The 16,996-nt window shown below is 35.9% G+C and overlaps 1 protein-coding gene across 1 annotated transcript; it reads left to right on the plus strand.

The window, feature by feature from the left end:
* Positions 1 to 413: 413 nt before the first annotated feature.
* On the plus strand, positions 414 to 16,843 carry LOC142340658 (uncharacterized). Its single transcript, XM_075391348.1, has 6 exons — positions 414 to 496; positions 3,000 to 3,108; positions 3,924 to 4,356; positions 7,017 to 7,190; positions 7,883 to 8,073; positions 16,607 to 16,843. Exons 1-6 carry the CDS (start codon positions 447 to 449, stop codon positions 16,802 to 16,804), a joined length of 1,155 nt encoding a protein of 384 aa, XP_075247463.1. The 5' UTR covers positions 414 to 446; the 3' UTR covers positions 16,805 to 16,843.
* The last annotated feature ends 153 nt before the right edge of the window (positions 16,844 to 16,996 follow it).

Raw genomic sequence — 16,996 nt, forward strand, 5'->3', positions numbered from 1 at the left:
TTCCGTTTAATTGAGCCCGTTTAATTTGCAGTTTTCATTACCTTTCCACCATTTTAAATTGTTCACTTTTCAGCTCATTAGACAGCGCGATTTGAAACTAATTATTGATCAACAAAGCATATATAATTGCTCTGGTTTTGACTCCTAAAATGGAGATTTTTTAAACAGGTTTTAGAATTTTTGGCTCCGAAAATTCTACGTTCTAATTAAGAAACCAGCCAACTAACAAGATCTTGGAGCCACTTCCTTATCGAAAGTGAAGTGGAAGAGGACTAATGATAAATTGTTATAATTGGTTAACTCAGTAATTACTAAATTAAAGCACTCTATGGGATAACCATTATCTGAATCGGAATTTTCGAGCTCAGTGATTTGGGAGAATTTTGATTTTACCGATATTAAAAAGCTTTTAAAAAGATTTTGAAACATTATTTTTGAGTTACAGAATGACTGTAAATCCGCTTCGAATGATAAGCGGAAATTCTTCAGTTGATGGGTAAGTTTCTTTCAAAGCTAGTTTAGTTTTGAACGACCCGAGACAATAAGTCTCCCGGCTATTGCGTCAACAGTACAAGAACAAGTATTAATACAATCGTAAATTTGCTATCAATTTATTAATTTTTAAAAAAGAAACCGTGAATTAACTGTAATTACCTTGGCAGTTTTAACAATTGTTCCTTGTACAGTATTTTAATAGTTTTACAGAATGTAAAAAATAAGCACAAAACCGCTCAATACTAGGCTTAAATCGGTATTCGACCTGAATTCAATCCATTAACAACTCGTCCATGAACAGTTGTCAATTCAAATACACTTCAGGACAAAAAGGGAAACCAGCTTCAAAAAAAGAGCAAAATTCTTTTTAAAAAGGCTACAGATCGACGCTTATAATGTCGCTGTCATTACGACGCAGATGTATACCCCAAAATTTCCGCCTTAGTAAAAATGGCGCGAGAAGTAAATAAAATGAACAAAATTAGGAGACAAGCTTTGTATCTTATTTTTCGCAAAAGTGGTTACGCCAGTTTTGCGAAATTGAGATACTTTAAATTTGTGAAATTGGTGACAAGTGTAGTAGCACGTTTCAACTCGTTTTAAGTATTTTTTTTGCATTAAACTTGTCTCTAATTCGCAATTGATCCTAATTAGAACTGCGCTTTTGAGCATGCAAAAGTAATTTAAAGCTTTTAATTGAGCATGCAAATGTGATTTGAAGCTTTTAAAACGATTTAAAGATAAAATTAAACAAAAAACAAAAAATGTGTATAGAACGTTGGTTTTCGTTGGCTTTTAGTGGAAGTCATTACATGCGTGATATCCACTTTTTTCTTTTCTAGTATCATTACAGGAGATGCACCAACAGGACGGAATCTTTAAAAATATTAGACTTTTTTAATCCTGTAAATAGACTCAGAAAAATTAATAGACCCCTGCAAACCTATAAAAAAGACGCAAAAGGCGGTCGAGCAATGGAGGTATTTTGCAATAAGAAATAACGGACATCCAAAAGAGACGCAGAATTGACGGATTTGTCAAAAAAAATGCTGAACACCCGTAGGCCTCTAAATAGACACAAAATTTTGAACAAACTCAATATAACAATTCAACTTGCTGAATTCAAATGCAAATCACTCATCAAATTGAATCAAGCAAGAAAAAACAGTAATCAATTCACATGTGTTTTTTGCCGAAATTTCCCTCTCTCCAATCTTATTTTCTTATGGACAAATAAGAGGAGTTAGTAAGTTGATACAGGACAAACCTTCGTTCTGTAGATAGAAAAATTTACCTGAATACTAGGTTTTTTAATGAAATAGCCAAATCAAATAGATAGAAAAATTTACCTGAATACTAGGTTTTTTAATGAAATAGCCAATTCAAATAGCCAATAGCCAAGGCAAAAAAAAGAAAAAATTGAACATCAGTGATTTTTCAGAAAGATTTTTTTTGTCAAATTTTGATAAAAAATATCTCAAAACAATGATGCTTGAATACGAGTAGAAGCCTGAGGAGACGATCAATAATATCAGCTGATGCTGTTTTCATTTTCCATCACCCAGAAAAGAAACAGGTATTTATAGGAAAAAAATTTATTTGTCAAATTTTCTGAAAAGTCCTTTAAAAAAGCTTTGAGTGATGCCAAATCCTTTTCTTGACCTTACAACCCACATCAAATAAAAACATTGTGATAAATTGGAGCCCTTTATGGTATATTATGGACCTCTAAACCGCTTTTATTAATCACTTAATTCCTATCAATTAATAAACGCGCATTAAATTAGGCTAAATTTAGGATTATAGATACATTCAGTTTGCAAAATTAGATACATTCAGCGCGAAGTAAAGTTACTTTGCGTGCGAAAACGAGATACATAAATCGAGCAGATTCGTGATATTGCTTGTATCTCAATTTCAAGGTTAAAATTTGGACACTTTTGCGAACACGGGTTGCGCAGTTCCCTTCAATTTTGCCCGTTTTTGCTTAAGTATCTTTTTTCCCAATAATGTTGCATTTTCAATGTATTAGCATAGGAAAAATGGACAAGAGATACTCATATCGGGCAAATTTCCCTTGGCAATTTGGATAAACCTCTGCGGCGTAATGGTATAATCACATTGGCAAAAATTGACTCAAAATACGTATGAAGACAAATTTCTAAAAAATATTTGATTGAATTCTGCTGAAGCTCTTGCAAAGACAAAGAGCTAGTCATCAAAATTGAAGCTGTGAAACACTTCCCAAATTCCAATTATCATCTCAAATCGCAAAACACATCGACAGTAATTATATCAACCTTTAACGCAATTGAACCCAATACAACTAAGAAAAAATTAAACGAATTGAACGTCTAATAAAGATATAGCGTAAATTTTTGCAGAATCGCTTATTTGCTTAAAAAAATAAAGATAAAGGCAATTTGTTCCAGGCTGACTCATAAAATGTGACTCATATTGATATTCGTGGGCACTTCTTAGCTTTCTTCTTAACTTTTGTTTAGCTTGGATTCCACTCTGGACTATGACTCTGAGGATGATAAATACGATGCAGGGTTCATCTGGTTCAAGAAACACGAGAAGTCAATCATCTTCGGGGGAGACTTCTATGAAGTAAGTGGATAATATGTAAAAAAGTACTCAGAGTTTTGGCGGTTTTGTGTTATTGATCAGCTCATCGTTCCAACTCTCAAAATTTGCTTGAAAATTAGGAGATTTTTTGATTAGCTCTACATTTTTTGTTGAGCCAATTTTGGCCGAGTAATATAATTTGCGGAGAGATACAAATGTGGTACAACAATAAAGCTCTGGATAAACTGACTCAATCATTGAGAAGACATTTTCAAAACCTTTTGCTGAACAAATATTAAAGATTAAAATTTCCGCAATTAACTTTTCTTTTCTGTTTTTAGGTTTTATTTACGCCAAAGATTTCAAAGTTTTTACATTTTGAACAATATAACGAATAAAAGTAAGCAGTGATTTTAATCTGGAATATAATCAAGAACTGATTAAGAACTGATAGATGTCAAAATTTTTTTAAAAAATGGAGTTTTCAAAAAACAACTTTTATTTCATCCTTTTTTCTCATTAAACATTTTTTCTTGACAATTGGCTCTTTTTTCTTGACCATAGAAACAACTTTGGAGGAAACAATCTAATTTGAAAACGCCATCTAGTGTTCCTTGCTGTTTTAAAAGTTTTTTTTTGGAAAAAGATACTCGTTCATCTGGTTTTCTGAGCAAAGGCTAAAAAATTGATTTTAAAAGAGAAGAGTTTCTGTTATTTTATACTCATACCAATAAAAAGCTAATCTTGCAGTTCCAAAAATTTCATCGGCACTGGCAACAATGTAGATAAAAACAATCATTCATTTATGATTAAGAACTGATTTACTCTTGAACTTCGGACCTCAACCTGAATTTTAGCTGATCATGGCGTCTTTCTGCGCAGTTTCAAACTGTTACTTTCTGGCTGTCATCTGCTTCGTCAAACAAATTCGGGACTGGAAATATTTCCCAATCGCGTTCCAGTCAATGTGCGACCTTCTCAGCTGCGGATTTGTCCTGTTCTGGAAAAGCATGCAAGACGTCATCGTCCGACATGGAACATCGGACGGTGACTACTTTCTCAGCGGAAGATTCGCTACATGGTATCGATCAACTTGGCTCGGAGATGACCCCCCAGTGTTGAAATGTGTGCAGGAATTTATTTTGGACATTGCGAATGATTACAGTACAGCGCCATGTTTGTTGATAATGGCGGCGGAGAGGTATCTGATGGTGTGTCAGTCTGGTTGGTCAAAACGGATTCTGACCAATAACAAACGGCGCATCATTTGCGCTTGTCTCACAGGAAAATGTTTTTTTTTGCATTTTTTTCATGTTAAACTATTTTTTAAACTGGTTTAATAATAGATGATTACCGAATACAACTCAGGTTCCGTACCGAATTAATGTATTCAATTTTGACCGACGAAAGACTTTTTTGTAGTAATGAAGACTGTTCCAAAAAAAAGTTGGGCTTGAGGAAAAATGAGCAACATTTTATGGCTTTGAAATTTGATTTACATCTAGAGTTCTGTGAAAAGATTTAAATAGCATGGTGTACAGTTTTTTTTGTTTTCTTTTAATCTAGCAAATGCATTGCTGCACACGAGATTACATTTGATAACCAATAGGAAATCTTTTTTATTTCACTGATAATCACTTCTACAAATCAAACTTCTACAAAAATTTCATGATAAGCATTGTTAAACTTTGTGATTGAAAATGGACGGTTTTCTTGTAGGAATCAATCTGGCAGATTCTGGCAGATTCTTACAAGACGATGCATCTTCTACCAGAAATTTCTGGTAGATTCCTACATGATAACCATTTATCTGCCAGATTACCACAATATAAACAATTTTGTGCCTGGGTCATACAAGATAAATAATTTCAATCAAATTAATAAAAGGTAACAACTTTTTGTAAGATTCATGTATTATGAAAACTTTTCTCGGCATATCTTTGAAACTGATTCTTCTCTGGGAATTCTTTTACGTTAGTTTACTGTGCACTAACATAGCGCTAATTGAGGCACAATAAATAAATTCATCCAGCTCTGTTTAATGTGTTTTCATAATTTTTCGTGCCCTTTTATAAAATCGTCAAGACCACTGTACTGAAAATAATTTTCTGATAAAATATTTTGAGTAGATTAGATATTATAAACCAATTGAAATGCAGCTCAACCGGAAATAACTCTTTCTCTTTTATTATAATCTTGCATTATAGTGATTCTTCAGGCAAATTATGCCAGATAAATCGTTTTCTGACAGATTCCTGCGAGATAACCATCCGGTCTCGACTAGGGACTCTATTTTATCAGGAACGAAGAATAATGTTTATTTCAATCCTCCGATTTTTAATCATCAACGTTCATCCGAAAAAATTTCTTTGCAGCAACTATAAATAACTTTTGGATTCTAATTGGACAATTTTGTTGATCACATTAGGTGTGATTCATGCATCTCAAAGGAGGAAAAATCAATTTCCTCCAGAATCCGACGTCAAAAACACATTTATTTCTATTGATTTTATTATTGATTTTTATTGATGAAAAATTGCACAAAGCGCGCAGAAGATATTTTTGTGAGTGCATTCATTTGTTTGATCGCTTATTGCTGGTTATGACAATAGAGGAAAACATATTCATGGTAGTTTCCTATCAAGGAACTTTCTGTGAATTAGCATAGTTAAAATTCTAGTTTCACATATTTGATTTTTGATATTCTGATCAGATCCTATGAGAAAACATGTTTCAAGACATCAAATAATAAAAGAATTATTTGAATAGGGCCGAACACCCAAAAAATATTTTATTTTGCCATCTTTTTGGAAACTCTTAATTGATCATTGAACACTTTTTGGCGGCTCGAAAGTTTGCCGAAAAATATATATATATATATATATATTTGAAAATTTGTGATTTGTTTTTTTTTGAATTATTGTCGCATGGTTTTGTAAAGGTGTGGCATGATCCTCCCCATACTCAAGCAATACGGTTCAAACTGCAGGGTCCGGATAGGCCGCTTGAGTTTTCAGCAACACGATCAGGGGCCAAAGCCTGAAAATATTTTGATCACAAATAGCATAAACGATAAGATGATGGTCGCGCGAGAGTCTAATCACATAGCAATAAGTGACAAATTTTTATTCAATCGTTTTCATCATTTTTATCCTTTTACCACTTTTTTTGTTGGGTTGAAAACAAGCTGTTTAAAACAACCTTAAGTAAATTTTAAAACACTTCAAAGCAAACAACTCGTGAACAAATATTTTAAAGCAACGCAAAACAAGTATGAATTCTTTAAAACATTCAGAAACATCTTTGCCTCAAGTTCTCAAACAACTTTGCCTCAACAATGAAACTAACAAGGTGTACCATTTTTCCCCAAGCTCAGTTGAATACTTTAGGTTGGAATTTCATATTTTACTTTCATCTGTCAAGTAACTTGAACAAGTATGAAAGAATATTCTGATCTGAGGGCTGAGTAAGCCGGATGATCGGATCAGAGGGAGCGTGGGTCCCACTAGAATTGCACGAAAAACTTGTGTTGAATAAAAGTGGCACAAAAATCTGGCTCGCATGAAGCTATGATCAAGCTGCTTGGTTCTGGCATCACCTGATCGGAAGGCGTAGTCTAGAAATTTCTTGATTAGAGGTCACTTTGTTCTGGTACCTCAATCTGGGTCTTTCATCATTCAACACAAGCTTTCCATCTTCAAGAATTTAGAAAATTGCTGCAGAATTGGTTTTCTTTTCTGCTTCAAAGCCTCATGTAATCTTCACGCATTTCAATGCATTATAACATTTCATGAAAAAAGGCTATTTGTCAATTTTTTGAAATTGTTCATAACATATGCTGTTCACTAATACTGTGCAGTCGATAGTTCAGCTTTAAAAAGTTTTAACAATTTTTCACATCGATTTTTATTATTTTTTTTTAAAAAAAAGGAAACATTATCCTTTGAAAGTGATGGTGATTCTGTTGATCTTTGCTGCAAGTATCCCGACCTTCGTGACCAATTATGACCCTCGGGACTGTGACAAGTCTTACTACTCTGACTTTGTAACTCGATACATATTCGATGGTTTCATTCTATTCGCAATCCCAGCTGCAATTTGCATCTGTCTCTACACACTTGTAGGTTAGAAAATCCCTTTTAATTTTGCAGTGATTCCCCAAAATTCCACTTTTAATTTCAATCTTTGTTCACCCTTGTTAGCAGAAGAATAATACTTTTCTGCAAATTTCGGTTCACCCCGATGCATTTAACCCCTCAAATCTTAACACACTGTATCATTTCACTTATATATCATTTCACCCCTCAATTATTTCACCCCTCAATTTTTTCACCCCGCAAGTTAGCAGTAGATATTGGAATTATCTTTTCTCTTAAATAAGTGGAAAACTAATCCAATATTTGGTTGTGATCATATCAAGTCCCACGGCCCACTAAGGTATGGTCAAATGATTATTGTACCAATTACATAAAGTATTAAAATTGTGGGGAAACGAGGGAGGGGTGAATTGATAGGGGGTTAAACCATCAGTCTGATTATAATAAATGTGATCGAAAAATACCTTACCGGTTTGCATGACTATCATTAGCTGAAGAATACTTTGACGGTATATCCCCCATCACCCCCCCCCCCCCCCATCAATACGTTATACACCCAAAGTTACACAGAATGTGATTGCATAGTACTTCATTATGTAAAAAATATGGCAAGTGCGTCTATGGAAGCGAATAGTTTGCACGCACTAAGCGGGGGGGGGGGGAGCGGGGGGCACAAAAGGAAAAGATCCAGAATTTCTGATATCTGGCTCTACTTGTAGGGATTCGACTCTGGACAGTGCGGCAGAACGCTAACCGGAACAAAAATCTGACGGTGGCGTTCCTGGTGACTACATTCCTGTGGGTGATTTTGTGGTTTCCTCGCTTCTCTGTAATTGTGTACGAAGGACTGTTTGATGACGACCCAGAAATTGTGAAGTACTTTGAGGGACAGGCCCACTATGGTCACTCTGTAAGTACCTCATCAGTTGAACGCAATCATGATCCCCAAGTGTGATTGTATATGTATCTATACATACCATTACAATTCGTACCGACCGGGATCGAAATCAAATGGTTATCTTGCAAGGTTTCTGCCAGAATCTTGCAAGGTAACCATTTTTGTGCCAGTTCTTGCAAGATAACCATTTTTTTGCCAGTTCTTGCAAGATAACCATTTTTGTGCCAGTTCTTGCAAGATAACCATTTTTGTGCCAGTTCCTGCAAGATAACCATTTTTGTGCCAGTTCTTGCAAGATAACCATTTGTGTGCCAGTTCTTGCAAGTTAACCACTTTTGCGCCAGTTCTTGCAAGATAACCATTTTTGTGCCAGTTCTAGCAAGATAACCATTTTTGTGCCAGTTCTTGCAAGATAACCATTTTTTTGCCAGTTCTTGCAAGATAACCATTTTTGTGCCAGTTCTTGCAAGTTAACCATTTTTGCGCCAGTTCTTGCAAGATAACCATTTTTGTGCCAGTTCTTGCAAGATAACCATTTATGTGCCAGTTCTTGCAAGATAACCTTTTTTTTCCAGTTCTTGCAAGATAACCATTTTTGTGCCAGTTCTTGCAAGATAACCATTTTTGTGCCAGTTCTGGCAAGATAACCATTTATGTGCCAGTTCTTGCAAGATAACCTTTTTTTGCCAGTTCTTGCAAGATAACCATCTTTGTGCCAGTTCTTGCAAGATAACCATTTTTGTGCCAGTTCTTGCAAGATAACCATTTTTGTGCCAGTTCTTGCAAGATAACCATTTATGTGCCAGTTCTTGCAAGTTAACCACTATTGCGCCAGTTCTTGCAAGATAATCAATTTTGTGCCAGTTCTTGCAAGATAACCATTTTTGTGCCAGTTCTTGCAAGTTAACCATTTTTGTGCCAGTTCTTGCAAGCGAACCATTTTTGAGCCAGTTCTTGCAAGTTAACCATTTTTGCGCCAGTTCTTGCAAGATAATCATTTTTGTGTCAGTTCTTGCAAGTTAAACATTTATGTGCCAGTTCTTGCAAGATAACCTTTTTTTTGCCAGTTCTTGCAAGATAACCATTTTTGTGCCAGTTCTTGCAAGATAACCATTTTTGTGCCAGTTCTTGCAAGATAACCATTTTTGTGCCAGTTCTTGCAAGTTAACCATTTTTAAGCCAGTTCTTGCAAGCGAACCATTTTTGAGCCAGTTCTTGCAAGTTAACCATTTATGTGCCAGTTCCTGCAAGATAACCATTTTTTTGCCAGTTCTTGCAAGATAACCATTTATGTGCCAGTTCTTGCAAGTTAACCACTTTTGCGCCAGTTCTTGCAAGATAACCATTTTTGTGCCAGTTCTTGCAAGATAACCATTTTTGTGCCAGTTCTTGCAAGTTAACCATTTTTTTGCCAGTTCTTGCAAGCGAATCATTTTTGAGCCAGTTCTTGCAAGTTAGCCATTTTTGCGCCAGTTCTTGCAAGATAACCATTTTTGTGTCAGTTCTTGCAAGATAACCATTTATGTGCCAGTTCTTGCAAGATAACTTTTTTTTGCCAGTTCTTGCAAGATAACCATTTTTGCGCCAGTTCTTGCAAGATAATCATTTTTGTGTCAGTCTTGCAAGATAAACATTTATGTGCCAGTTCTTGCAAGATAACCTTTTTTTTGCCAGTTCTTGCAAGATAACCATTTTTGTGCCAGTTCTTGCAAGATAACCATTTTTGTGCCAGTTCTTGCAAGATAACCATTTTTGTGCCAGTTCTTGCAAGTTAAGCATTTTTGTGCCAGTTCTTGCAAGCGAACCATTTTTGAGCCAGTTCTTGCAAGTTAACCATTTATGTGCCAGTTCCTGCAAGATAACCATTTTTTTGCCAGTTCTTGCAAGATAACCATTTATGTGCCAGTTCTTGCAAGTTAAGCGATTTGTGCCAGTTCTAGCAAGATAACCATTTTTGTGCCAGTTCTGGCATGATAACCATTTTTGTGCCTGATCTTGCAAGATAACTGTTTTTGTGCCAGTTCTTGCAAGATAACCATTTTTGTGCCAGTTCTTGCAAGATAATAATTTTTGTGTCAGTTCTTGCAATTAACCATTTTTTTGCCAGTTCTTGCAAGCGAATCATTTTTGAGCCAGTTCTTGCAAGTTAGCCATTTTTGCGCCAGTTCTTGCAAGATAACCATTTTTGTGTCAGTTCTTGCAAGATAACCATTTATGTGCCAGTTCTTGCAAGATAACTTTTTTTTGCCAGTTCTTGCAAGATAACCATTTTTGCGCCAGTTCTTGCAAGATAATCATTTTTGTGTCAGTCTTGCAAGATAAACATTTATGTGCCAGTTCTTGCAAGATAACCTTTTTTTTGCCAGTTCTTGCAAGATAACCATTTTTGTGCCAGTTCTTGCAAGATAACCATTTTTGTGCCAGTTCCTGCAAGATAACCATTTTTGTGCCAGTTCTTGCAAGTTAAGCATTTTTGTGCCAGTTCTTGCAAGCGAACCATTTTTGAGCCAGTTCTTGCAAGTTAACCATTTATGTGCCAGTTCCTGCAAGATAACCATTTTTTTGCCAGTTCTTGCAAGATAACCATTTATGTGCCAGTTCTTGCAAGTTAACCACTTTTGCGCCAGTTCTTGCAAGATAACCATTTTTGTGCCAGTTCTTGCAAGATAACCATTTTTGTGCCAGTTCTTGCAAGTTAACCATTTTTTTGCCAGTTCTTGCAAGCGAATCATTTTTGAGCCAGTTCTTGCAAGTTAGCCATTTTTGCGCCAGTTCTTGCAAGATAACCATTTTTGTGTCACTTCTTGCAAGATAACCATTTATGTGCCAGTTCTTGCAAGATAACTTTTTTTTGCCAGTTCTTGCAAGATAACCATTTTTGTGCCAGTTCTTGCAAGATAACCATTTTTGTTCCAGTTCTTGCAAGATAACCATTTTTGTGCCAGTTCTTGCAAGATAACCATTTTTGTGCCAGTTCATGCAAGATAACCAATTATGTGCCAGTTCTCGCAACATAACCTTTTTTTGCCAGTTCTTGCAAGATAACCATTTTTGTGCCAGTTCTTGCAAGATAACTATTTTTGTGCCAGTTCTTGCAAGATAACCATTTTTGTGCCAGTTCTTGCAAGATAACCATTTATGTACCAGTTCTTGCAAGTTAACCACTTTTGCGCCAGTTCTTGCAAGATAACCAATTTTGTGCCATTTCTCGCAAATTAACAATTTTTGTGTCAGTTCTTGCAATTAACCATTTTTGTGCCAGTTCATGCAAGAGAACCATTTATGTGCCAGTTCTTGCAAGTTAACCACTTTTGCGCCAGTTCTTGCAAGATAACCATTTTTGTGCCAGTTCTTGCAAGATAACCATTTATGTGCCAGTTCTTGCAAGATAACCACTTTTTTGCCAGTTCTTGCAAGATAACCATTTGTGCCAGTTCTTGCAAGATAACCATTTTTGTGCCAGTTCCTGCAAGATAACCATTTTTGTGCCAGTTCTTGCAAGTTAACCATTTTTGCGCCAGTTCTAGCAAGATAACCATTTTTGTGCCAGTTCTTGCAAGTTAAGAATTTTTGTGCCAGTTCTTGCAAGATTACCATTTTGTACCAGTTCTTGCAAGATAATGTTTTTTGTGCCTGTTCTTCCAAGTTAACCATTTTTTTTTTGCGAGTTCTTGCAAGATAACCATTTTTGTGCCAGTTCTTGCAAGATAACCATTTATGTGCCAGTTCTTGAAAGTTAACCACTTTTGCGCCAGTTCTTGCAAGATAACCATTTTTGTGCCAGTTCTCGCAAGTTAACAATTTTTGTGTCAGTTCTTGCAAGTTAACCATTTTTGTGCCACTTCTTGCAAGAGAACCATTTATGTGCCAGTTCTTGCAAGTTAACCACTTTTGCGCCAGTTCTTGCAAGATAACCATTTTTGTGCCAGTTCTTGCAAGATAACCCTTTATGTGCCAGTTCTTGCAAGATAACCATTCTTTTGCCAGTTTCTGCAAGATAACCATTTTTGTGCCAGTTCTTGCAAGATAACCATTTTTGTGCCAGTTCTTGCAAGTTAACCATTTTTGCGCCAGTTCTTGCAAGATAACCATTTTTGTGCCAGTTCTTGCAAGATAACCATTTATGTGCCAGTTCTTGCAAGTTTAGAATTTTTGTGCCAGTTCTTGCAAGATAACCATTTTGTACCAGTTCTTGCAAGAAAATGTTTTTTGTGCCAGTTCTTCCAAGTTAACCATTTTTTGCCAGTTCTTGCAGGATAACCTTTTTTGTGCCAGTTCTTGCAAGATAACCTTTTTTGTGCCAGTTCTTGCAAGTTAACCCTTTTTATGCCAGTTCTTGCAAGATAACCATTTTTGTGCCAGTTCTTGCAAGATAGCGATTTTTGTGCCAGTTCTTGCAAGATAACTATTGTTGTGCCAGTTCTTGCAAGATAACCAATTTTGTGCAAGTTCTTTCAAGACAACCATTTTGTGCCAGTTCTTGCAAGATAATGTTTTTTGTGCCAGTTCTTCCAAGTTATCCATTTTTCTGCCAGTTCTTGCAGGATAACCTTTTTTGTGCCAGTTCTTGCAAGATAACCATTTTTGTGCCAGTTCTTGCAAGATAACCATTTTTGTGCCAGTTCTTGCAAGTTAACCGTTTTTATGCCAGTTCTTGCAGGATAACCATTTTTGTGCCAGTTCTTGCAAGATAGCGATTTTTGTGCCAGTTCTTGCAAGATAACCATTGTTGTGCCAGTTCTTGCAAGACAAACATTTTTGAGCCAGTTCCTGCAATGAAACATTTATGTGCAAGTTCTTGCAAGATAGCCAATTTTGTGTCAGTTCTTGCAGGTTAACCATTATTGTGCTAGTTCTTGCAAGTTAACCAGTGTTGTGCCAGACTTGCAAGGTAACAAGTTTTGTATTTTTGTGCCAGTTCTTGCAAGTTAAGCGATTTGTGCCAGTTCTAGCAAGATAACCATTTTTGTGCCAGTTCTGGCATGATAACCATTTTTGTGCCTGATCTTGCAAGATAACTGTTTTTGTGCCAGTTCTTGCCAGATAACCATTTTTGTGCCAGTTCTTGCAAGATAATAATTTTTGTGCCAGTTCTTGCAAGTTAACCATTTTGGTGCCGGTTCTTGCAAGGTAACCATTTTTGTATTTTTGTGCCAATTGCAGGTTAAGCATTTTTGTGCCAGTTCTTGCAAGATAACTCTTTTTTGAGCCAGTTCCTGCAATTAACCATTTATGTGACAGCTCTTGCAAGATAACCATTTTTGTGTCAGTTCTTGCAAGTTATCCATTATTGTGCCAGTTCTTGCAAGTTAACCATTTTTGTGCCAGTTCCTGCAAGTTAACCATTTTCGTATTTTTGTGCCAGTTCTTGCAAGATAACCCTTTTTGTGCCAGTCAATGCAAGATAACAATTTTTGTGCCAGTTCTTGCAATTTAACTATTTTTGTGCCGGTTCTTTCAAGTTAACCATTTTTGTGCCAGTTCTTGCAAGATAACCATTTTTGTATTTTTGTGCCAGTTTTTGCAAGTTAAAAATTTTTGTGCCAGTTCCTGCAAGTTAACCATTTTTGTGCCGGTTCTTTCAAGTTAACAATTTTTGTGCCAGTTCTTGCAAGATAACCATTTTTGTATTTTTGTGCCAGTTCTTGCAAGTTAACCATTTTTATGCCAGTTATCGCAAGGTAAAACATTTTTGTATTTTTGTGCCAGTTCTTGCAAGATAACCACGTTTGTGGCAGTTCTGGCAAGATAACCATTTTTGTGCCAGATCTTGCAAGATAACCATTTTTGTGCCAGTTCTTGCAAGATAACAATTTTTGTGCCAGTTCTTGCAAAGTTAACGTTTTTTGTGCCGGTTCATTCAAGTTAACCATTGTTGTGCCAGTTCTTACAAGTTAACCATTTTTGTGTCTGTTCTTGCAAGGTAACCATTTTTGTACTTTTGAGCCAGTTCTTGCAAGTTAATCATTTTTGTGCCAGTTCTTGCAAGATAACCATTTTTTTGCCAGTTCTGGCAAGATGACCGTTTTTGTGCCAGATCTTGCAAGATAACAATTTTTGTGCCATTTCTTGCAATATAACCATTTTTTTGCAATTTCTTGCCAGATAACAACTTTTGTGCCAGTTCTTTTAAGTTAACCATTTTTGTGCCTGTTTTTTCAATTAACCATTTTTGTGCCCGTTCTTGCAAGATAAACATTTTTGTATTTTTGTGCCAGTTCTTGCAAGTTTATCATTTTTGTATTTTTGTGCCAATTCTTGCAAGTTAACCATTTTTGTGCCGGTTATTTCAAGTTACCCATTTTTGTGCCAGTTCTTGCAAGATAACCATTTTTGTATTTTTGTGCCTTTTCTTGCAAGTTTACCAGTTATGTGGCATTCGTGCAAGTTAACCATTTTTGTGCCAGTTCTTGCAAATTAACCATATTTGTATCTGTTCTTGCAAGGTAATCATATTTGTATTTTTGTGCGAGTTCTTGCAAGATAACCATTTTTGTATTTTTGTGCCAGTTTTTGCAAGTTAACAATTTTTGTGCCAGTTCCTGCAAGTTAACCATTTTTTTGCCGGTTCTTTCAAGTTAACAATTTTTGTGCCAGTTCTTGCAAGATAACCATTTTGTATTTTTGTGCCAGTTCTTGCAAGTTAACCATTTTTATGCCAGTTATCGCAAGGTAACCATTTTTGTATTTTTGTGCCAGTTCTTGCAAGATAACCACGTTTGTGCCAGTTCTGGCAAGATAACCATTTTTGTGCCACATCTTGCAAGATAACCATTTTTGTGCCGCTTCTTGCAAGATAACAATTTTTGTGCCAGTTCGTGCAAAGTTAACGTTTTTTGTGCCGGTTCATTCAAGTTAACCATTGTTGTGCCAGTTCTTACAAGTTAACCATTTTTGTGTCTGTTCTTGCAAGGTAACCATTTTTGTATTTTTGAGCCAGTTCTTGCAAGTTAATCATTTTTGTGCCAGTTCTTGCAAGATAAACATTTTTTTGCCAGTTCTGGCAAGATGACCGTTTTTGTGCCAGATCTTGCAAGATAACAATTTTTGTGCCATTTCTTGCAATATAACCATTTTTTTGCCATTTCTTGCCAGATAACAACTTTTGTGCCAGTTGTTACAAGTTAACCATTTTCGTGCCTGTTCTTTCAATTAACCATTTTTGTGCCCGTTCTTGCAAGATAAACATTTTTGTACTTTTGTGCCAGTTCTTGCAAGTTAATCATTTTGGTATTTTTGTGCCAGTTCTTGCAAGTTAACCATTTTTGTGCCGGTTATTTCAAGTTACCCATTTTTGTGCCAGTTCTTGCAAGATAACCATTTTTGTATTTTTGTGCCTTTTCTTGCAAGTTTACCAGCTATGTGGCATTCGTGCAAGTTAACCATTTTTGTGCCAGTTCTTGCAAATTAACCATATTTGTGTCTGTTCTTGCAAGGTAATCATATTTGTATTTTTGTGCGAGTTCTTGCAAGCTAACCATTTTTGTGTCAGTTCTTGCAAGATAACACTTTTTGTGCCAGTTCTGGCAAGATAACCATTTTTGTGCCAGATCTTGCAAGATAACCATTTTTGTGCAATTTCTTGCAATATAACCATTTTTGCGCCAGTTCTTGCAAGATAACAATTTTTGTGCCAGTTCTTAAAAGTTAACCGTTTTTGTGCCGGTTCTTTCAAGATAAACATTTTTGTAATTTTGTGCCTTTTCTTGCAAGATAACCATTTTTGTGGCATTCGTGCAAATTAACCATTTTTGTGCCAGTTATTGCAAGCTAATCATATTTGTGTCTATTCTTGCAAGGTAACCATTTTTGTATTTTTGTGCGAGTTCTTGCAATTTAACCATTTTTGCGCCAGTTCTGGCAAGATAACCATTTTTGTGCCAGATCTTGCAAGATAACCATTTTTGTATTTTTGTGCCAGTTCTTGCAAGTTAACCATTTTTGTATTTTTGTGCCAGTTCTGGCAAGATAATCATTTTTGTGCCAGATCATGCAAGATAACAATTTTTGTGCCAGTTCTTGCAAGTTAACCATTCTTGTGCCGGTTCTTTCAAGTTAACCATTTTTGTACCAATTCTAGCAAGATAAACATTTTTGTATTTTTGTGCCAGTTCTTGCAAGTTAACCATTTTTGTATTTTTGTGCCAGTTCTGGCAAGATAACCATTTTTGTGCCAGATCATGCAAGATAACCATTTTTGTGCCAGTTCTTGCAAGATAACCATTTTTGTGCCAGTTCTTGCATGATAACAATTTTTGTGTCAGATCTTGCAAGATAACCATTTTTGTGCCAGTTGTTGCAAGATAACAATTTTTGTGCCAGATCTTGCAAGATAACCATTTTTGTGCTATTTCTTACAAGATAACCATTTTTGTGCCAGTTCTTGCAAGATAACAATCTTACAAGAACTGGGGTACTAGGGTGCGAAAACAGTAATTATAAATCTATGCGATGGGGGTGTAGGGCACATAGGTTACAGAAGAATTATATAGTATGATTAATCAATCACTCTGATCTCCGTTTCAATTTTTCCTGCCACTTTTAGGTGCCCTACTACATTCTACAAGCATTGACTCGACCAATCAAGTACTCATACTCCCTTCTGAACCCAATCATAATCATGTTCACAGTCCGGTCATTCCAGAAACCGATTCTGTACGCCATCAATATCATCCTATGTCGCGAGAACCCTGCCGATATTATGCGACCTACTATGTCTAAATTCACTACAAATCAGGGATAGCAGAGAACAAATGGTGGATTCTGTGATGAATTAAGCCAATAGCAGAGAATTAACTTAAAAAACACAGTCATAGTGTGAAATTGGGGGTGCGAGTGGGGGTGGGGGTCGCGGGTTTAAAAGTCAGTGCATCATTATGTGCGAACACGCTGATTTCAACTAATTTCCAACAACAAATGTGGAATATGTAAGCAA

Source organism: Convolutriloba macropyga, chromosome 6 (genome assembly GCF_964194025.1).
Source record: "Convolutriloba macropyga chromosome 6, txConMacr16.3, whole genome shotgun sequence".
Lineage (NCBI taxonomy): Eukaryota > Metazoa > Xenacoelomorpha > Acoela > Convolutidae > Convolutriloba > Convolutriloba macropyga.